This window comes from Triticum aestivum, chromosome 2D, assembly GCF_018294505.1.
Source record: "Triticum aestivum cultivar Chinese Spring chromosome 2D, IWGSC CS RefSeq v2.1, whole genome shotgun sequence".
Taxonomy (NCBI): Eukaryota; Viridiplantae; Streptophyta; class Magnoliopsida; order Poales; family Poaceae; genus Triticum; species Triticum aestivum.
Window position 1 is genome coordinate 581,615,380 of NC_057799.1, and position 7,132 is coordinate 581,622,511.

A 7,132-nucleotide genomic window follows, 5' to 3' on the forward strand; every position below is an offset into this window, starting at 1 on the left:
CGGCTCCCAGCTGCTGGCTCGTCAAGATAAGAAGCTGACCGAGCTTCTCGACCTCCTCTCAGCCTCGAAGCCCAACCAGCTTCGGGGACTACTGTCGGAGTAAATGGCCACGGGTAGCCTAACCGACTCCCCCTGGCTCTTTAGAGAAATTACTAGGCCATTCAAGCCTTCAAGAATACAGAGCGCAGGGCCGCCTTCCCCCGGCCGGCCATCCCCAGGGCCGACTACTAGAAGGCGACCCGGCCTCAGGAACCTTCCCTAAGAAAGATACGTGATAGCCGACTCCAGGGAGCCGGCCCCAAGAGGACCGACTCCCAGAAGCCGGCCATAAAGAAAGCCGACTCCCAGAAGCCGGCCATGAAGAAAGCTGGCTCCCAGAAGCCGGCCAAGACTGCACCCACCAAGACTGTATCCACATAATGGTGATAAGACGGGGCGTGGCCGTAGTGCAGCCCACTACCCCCGAATCCCGAAGCAGGCATGGCCACAGGGCGCCGTACGGGCCAGCCATCTCCCGTCCGGCGCGGCACTGTAGCCATGTTAACCACGACGTCACCCACGACAGGCGCCAGTACGGCCCGCGGGCGGCGGGCCCCTTTAGCCAGAGAGACACTCGAAGGCGGCCCGGCCTCCCCTAGTCGGCTAGGGGCGTAGCCGGCTCCCAATAGCCGGCTACCCCCCTCCCTCGAAACGTGTGCCTCATTAAGGAGACAAGACGAGGTGAGGCTACAGTGAGAGCCCGCAAGGTGGCGGCACTGTAGCCACGCTTACCTCGACAAAGCCCTCGTCATCAGAGGCGAGGCAACAGTAACCAGCCGCCGACAAAGCCCCCAAACGATGGGGCCGGCCTGCATAGACACTGACAGCTAGGACCCGCACCTAACCGGATTACCATTGTACCCCTGAGGGGTAGGCCTATATAAACCCCCCGGGGCACCCATGCAAATGGTTGATCTCATAGAATTTCACGCACCATAGAGAGAAAAGGAGAGCTAGCCTTGCCCTTCTTCCTCTAGCCAAACAGCTCAAGGAGCACTTGTAGCTACTTGTACTGATCTAGTGATCATGCGGAGACCCCGCAGAGCAGGACTAGGGGTGTTATCTCCACGGAGAGCCCCGAACTTGGGTAAGATTCGCCGGCGTGCATGTCTTCGCCTCATCCCGTTTCCAGGCACCGGCGACGTCTTACTGGCTCCCACAATGATAAGCCACCCGTTGGCATATGTCGCACCTACCACCCGACAGTTGGCGAGAAGAAATTAATGGGGATTTCTAGGGGAAGAAGACTCGTGGAGGGATCAATCACGTATGGTCAGCCGCATCTATTGGGATAAGGTTGGGTGTGACGACGGTGGCAGACCCTCACTGGACACGCATCATGCAACGGAGGTGACAGAAGAAACCCAGTTATCCGTCGGTTGAGGAAAAGTTTTTCCTTTACTACAAACCAAAGAGCTTCAAATAAGAGTTCCTTACAAAACTTGTATAGTATTATTTTAAATTCCTAAAAAATCCTATAAACCAAAGGAGACCATATAATTCCTATAAAATTCCGCTAAACCAAAAGGAGGGTCAATACGTGCTGGAGTTGCCCTCTTTTTCGAGGGTTCAAAGTGCAAGATGTTCCGCCAAGTCTAACCAGTGCTTGATCTTACCATGTGTTCACGATCCAACGGTCCTGATGCCTGGATCGCATGATCGCACCCGGAGTACTGATCCGCATCGCCCTCGCCTCTCCGCCTCCGAGCCCGGCCCTGCCCTGCCCCTCTCGCAGTCTCGTGTTAAAAAAAGCCCGACCCTGCCTCCAGCCACCAAACCCTAGCCATGGCGACCGCAGCAAACCCTCCCGCGGCCCTCCCGTCGGCGCCCCCGCCCTCCTACCCCGCCACCGCCGCCCACTGCGCCTCCTCCTCCGCCGCGGCCGAGGACGACGACGACCTCTACGGCCGCCTCAAATCGCTCCAGCGCCACATGGAGTTCGTCGAGATCCAGGAGGAGTACGTCAAGGACGAGCAGAAGAACCTGAAGCGCGAGCTGCTGCGCGCGCAGGAGGAGGTCAAGCGGATCCAGTCCGTGCCCCTCGTCATCGGCCAGTTCATGGAGATGGTCGACGGCAACAACGGCATCGTCGGGTCCACCACCGGCAGCAACTACTACGTGCGGATCCTCAGCACCATCAACCGCGAGCTGCTCAAGCCGTCGGCGTCCGTCGCCCTGCACCGCCACTCCAACGCGCTCGTCGACGTGCTGCCGCCCGAGGCCGACTCCAGCATCTCGCTGCTCGCTTCGTCGGAGAAGCCCAACGTCCTTTATTCGGTGAGTTTCTCATGGATTTCTCAGATCCGTATGTGCCCCAAGGAATTTTGTTTACCTTGTCTATCTAAATCCCCGTGGAGGATAATTTAGTTCCAGATTTTAGGGATCTATTAGTCCCCCACCACGATTGTTGTTCCATCGCGGTTACTGAAATCGGTGTATAATTGTTGTTAGGATACAGATTTTGTTTTCTCCGCATGGTGTCTGTGGGAATTTACTTAAGTACTCCCTCTGTTCCTAAATATAAGTCTTTTAAGAGATTCCACTACAAACTACATACGGATGTATATAGACATATTTTAGAGTGTAGGTTCATTCATTTTGCTCCGTATGTAGTCCATAGTGTAACCTCTAGAAAGACTTATATTTAGGAACGGAGGGAGTAGTATTTTCAGTTCTCAGTTCACCTCACACATCACACAACCAGCGATCCAGAGAGAGGAAGAGCGTTAACAGTAGTGAGTGGCCGAGAGAGAACACGCAAAGCCAGCCTGGGATACACATGTCCGATTATCTGGAAGGGGCTGTGCTATATTGTGGAGCATGTTACACAGTAGAACCGAGTAGGTGTTAGTACATTCTATGCTTGAATTGCTTAATACAGCATAAAATTAGTAAAAGCAAAGAAACATCAGAAACATATAAACTTCATCTTCAGTAGAAGCTCAGCCAGTCAGTCTTCAGCATCTGTATGTCCGTGCAAGTGATTTGATCATATGTCTTATTTTCCTATCCTTAATGCTAACCAAGATCGAAGATTTTATTAAAATGTTTGCTGACAATTGTGTGCATAACATGGCCTGAACTTTTCATTTTTTATTATGTAATTTGTATCTTTGTTACTTACTGCAGTTATTTCATACAGTAAATAAAGGAAATTCATTAACAATTTGTTATGTTGTGATTATGTCCAGGACATTGGAGGATGTGATATTCAAAAACAAGAAATTCGGGAGGCAGTTGAGCTACCATTGACACACCATGAGTTGTACAAGCAGATTGGTATTGATCCTCCAAGAGGGGTGCTTCTCTATGGTCCTCCAGGCACTGGCAAGACCATGCTTGCTAAAGCTGTGGCACATCACACTACTGCTGCTTTTATCAGAGTGGTTGGTTCAGAGTTTGTGCAGAAGTACTTGGGTGAGGTAAGATGTGGATAGTTTTAGCATTCATTTAGTAACCTTGTTTCTGCATTTGGTTGTCCTTTTGTTGTTACAAAAATTATTGCATGTGTTAAGATTTGACAATGTAATAGATGCCTAGATTGTTAGGTTTCCTTGTTTATATGCTCAAGATTCCCAGTTTGCAAAAAAATTGCACTTGTTTTTAAGACAATAAGACAAGAATAATAAAACTTACTTAAGCAGTGCCTGTGAACATCTGATGCAACTTCCTTTTTGTTTGTATTCTGTATACATCTTACATGCAAATTATATTATTAGTTTATGCATTACCAAGGCAAGTAAACTAATGTGAATATAGCCTACAATTCATGCTGTCAATGATATTAGTATGCTTCTGAATGTTTCTGGTATCAAGTGGTTCATACATCCTTATTAGGGTTTACACAAGAATTTTGTATGTGAAGCTTTTCTTCTGTTTTCTACTTATCAGTTCTTTTGTTGATGCATTGCATAATTTATCTCATCTTAGGGCCCAAGGATGGTTCGAGATGTATTCCGCTTAGCTAAAGAGAATGCCCCGGCTATAATATTCATTGATGAGGTTGACGCTATAGCAACTGCCCGATTCGATGCTCAGACTGGGGCTGACCGAGAAGTTCAGCGTATTTTGATGGAGCTGCTCAATCAGGTAAAGTTTCCAGCTATAATAAATTTACTGGAACTCAAGTTATTTGCCACTTCAAATCCTTGAAAAAAAAATGCATTCGGAACATGCATATAGATGTAAGTGAAGAAAAAGTCACTGACTTACATTGCAAAGCTCAATTGTTTAATTCTGATTTGACAAAATCTATACATGCTCTTAGAATTAATACCTGTGGGTTTTAAGGATAGGAAGTAACTTCCTGAAAAGGCAATAAGTTAAGGCTATTACTTGCAACTTTCTCATGCCTTGAGGTGTAGTATCTCATTGTCAATTTTGTATGCAATGCAGATGGACGGATTTGATCAAACAGTGAATGTGAAGGTTATAATGGCGACCAATCGGGCAGATACTCTAGATCCTGCTCTTCTGCGTCCAGGAAGACTGGACAGGAAAATTGAGTTCCCTCTGCCAGACCGGAGGCAGAAGAGGCTTGTTTTCCAAGTAAGTTTCTTTGTAAATGCTTATTTGGTATGCTTTTCAAAGATGTTGCTGATACTTCTTGTTTGGAAAATCTTCTCTATATTACATAATAATTTGAATGTAGTAGTTTGTATTGATGGTCTTGTATTTCATAGTTGCACTTGCAGTCATTATCTTTAGAGCATTAAATGGCTCTCAAACATTGATCTGTAAAAAATGTTGCTTAACAAGGCACATCTTTTGGTTGCACCGGTGATTTTTTGTACCATAGTTATTATGGATAAATTGACCTAGAGCTCTGACTATTAACTAATTGGTTACGAGCTTGCATTTTAAAAACAATAGTTAGCTATTGAAAATCTTAATTTCTTGGTCCTTTCTAAGATTATATGTTTGCCTGTGCATCTGGTAATTATGATGGCTTCCTTCCTTTCAGGTTTGTACTTCTAAAATGAATTTGAGTGACGAGGTTGACTTGGAAGATTATGTCTCCAGACCGGATAAAATCAGTGCGGCAGATGTGAGTACCTTTTCATTATGTTGAAGAGTCTTTAGACCTTCACTTGGTCCTAGTGCATCATAAGAAGTTTCATTGCCTCTGATTAATTTGGTCATGATAACAATCATTTAAATCCTTTGCCCTTCAAGTTTATCATAGTAAATGTGCCTTGTGCCTGCCTTAGATTCGATTCATATCGACACCTATAATAGCAGTAGTAACGTCTTATTATACATGTTATGTAATTGCTGGAATCCTGTTTAATACTCATCGTGTCGTTCTTTTTCAGATAACCGCTATTTGTCAGGAAGCTGGCATGCATGCTGTTCGGAAAAATCGGTATGTTATTCTCCCCAAGGACTTCGAGAAGGGTTACCGAACCAACGTGAAGAAGCCTGATACAGATTTTGACTTCTACAAGTGAGGCAACGAAGTGTTAGAGATGAATTTGTGGATAGTCAGCCTCTATGTGACGTTAATATCCTTGTATCCTGCATGCCCAATCTATTTGATCAGATTCAACTATCTTATTTTGTGTTTCTAGTTGGAAAAGTATAAAGGGCGTGCATGTTCGATCTCACGAATGTTGTAAGCTACTTGTCTGTCTAAGTTTCGCGTGACCATTGCGCGCTTGTGGTCGATGTTGTGATTGTCTTCCCCAGGAAAATTGGTAACACTATTTTTAAAATTTAACTTTTCCATGTTGGACTAACTTCATAGAAAAATATATTGGCATTTACTCCCTTGTCGCTGACATAGTACTAAAGTTGTACTACCTCCATTCCTAATAAATATAAGACGTCTGGGCAGTACTAAATATTTCCTCCGTTCCTAAATACAAGTCTTGGGAGAGATTTCACTATGGGCACATACAAACTAAAATGAGTGAATCTCCGCTCTAAAATACATATATATACACAACGGTATGTGGTTCATAATGGGATGTCTACAATGATAGAGCATCTACAAGGGATGTGTGGTTTAGAGCATCTATAGCCGGACTTGGCAAATCCGGCCTCTCAAACGTCCGCGGACGCGCTCGGGCGCACTGACTGGGCATGCCTTAAATTTTCATAGTTGCAACCGGACATTTCATACTAGATTCTTAAATCCTAGATTCTCAAATCCATACAAAGACATGCAAACTAAAAGAAACATACGTACTACGTCGATCACCTAGCTACTTGTTGCCGGAGATGTCGACGATCTTCGTGCCTGGCTTCGGCAGCATGGGCGGCAGCTTCGGCGCCTCCGGCTGCTCCGCCTCTATCTCCGCGTTGAGTTCGGCGAAGAGCGCGTCGGACTCCGCCTACTCCCGCCCGGTTGGCCTCCACATAGGCCTCATCCTGGATAGACTCCAGGATGGTCTGCTGCTCCGCCATCTCGTCAGACTAGGCGACGGCGAACTCCGCCTCCGCCTGGTCCATGTTGAAGCCCGGCAGCTGCTCCGGCTCCTCCATCTCCATCTGGGCCATATCCTCCTCCTCTTCCCCCGGCTCCTCCTCCTTCGGCTCCGGTGAGTCCAGAGGCAGCCCGTCAGCGATGCGAGTGGCGCGTGATGTCTACTACGCAACCTTCTTCTTGTAGACGTTGTTGGGCCTCCAAGTGCAGAGGTTTGTAGGACAGTAGCAAATTTCCCTCAAGTGGATGACCTAAGGTTTATCAATCCGTGGAAGACGTAGGATGAAGATTGTCTCTCTCAAACAACCCTGCAACCAAATAACAAAGAGTCTCTTGTGTCCCCAACACACCCAATACAATGGTAAATTGTATATGTGCACTAGTTCGGCGAAGAGATGGTGATACAAGTGCAATATGGATGGTAGATATAGGTTTTTGTAATCTAAAAATATAAAAACAACAAGGTAACAAGTGGTAAAAGTGAGCACAGACGGTATTGCAAAGCTAGCAAACAAGTGGTTCATACTTTCACTAGTGCAAGTTATCTCAACAATAATAACATAATTGGATCATATAAATATCCCTCAACATGCAACAAAGAGTCACTCCAAAGTCACTAATAGCGGAGAACAAACGAAGAGATTATGATAGGGTACGAAACCACCT

The 7,132-nt window shown here is 46.2% G+C and overlaps 1 protein-coding gene across 1 annotated transcript; it reads left to right on the forward strand.

Annotated features, from left to right (window-relative positions):
• The first annotated feature begins 1,773 nt into the window (after nt 1–1,773).
• Nucleotides 1,774–5,706, forward strand: LOC123054679 (26S proteasome regulatory subunit 6B homolog). The gene is made up of 6 exons (XM_044478500.1): nt 1,774–2,316; nt 3,231–3,461; nt 3,970–4,128; nt 4,435–4,587; nt 5,003–5,086; nt 5,355–5,706. Exons 1-6 carry the CDS (start codon nt 1,825–1,827, stop codon nt 5,487–5,489), a joined length of 1,254 nt encoding a protein of 417 aa, XP_044334435.1. The 5' UTR covers nt 1,774–1,824; the 3' UTR covers nt 5,490–5,706.
• Nucleotides 5,707–7,132: the final 1,426 nt, after the last annotated feature.

Excerpts from the sequence above, each read along its gene's own strand:
- LOC123054679 (XM_044478500.1), top strand. The coding sequence starts at position 1,825 with ATGGCGACCGCAGCAAACCCTCCCGCGGCCCTCCCGTCGGCGCCCCCG. Across the intron at positions 4,129-4,434 it reads TGATGGAGCTGCTCAATCAG|ATGGACGGATTTGATCAAAC; the intron begins GTAAAGTTTCCA and ends TATGCAATGCAG. Across the intron at positions 4,588-5,002 it reads AGAAGAGGCTTGTTTTCCAA|GTTTGTACTTCTAAAATGAA; the intron begins GTAAGTTTCTTT and ends CCTTCCTTTCAG.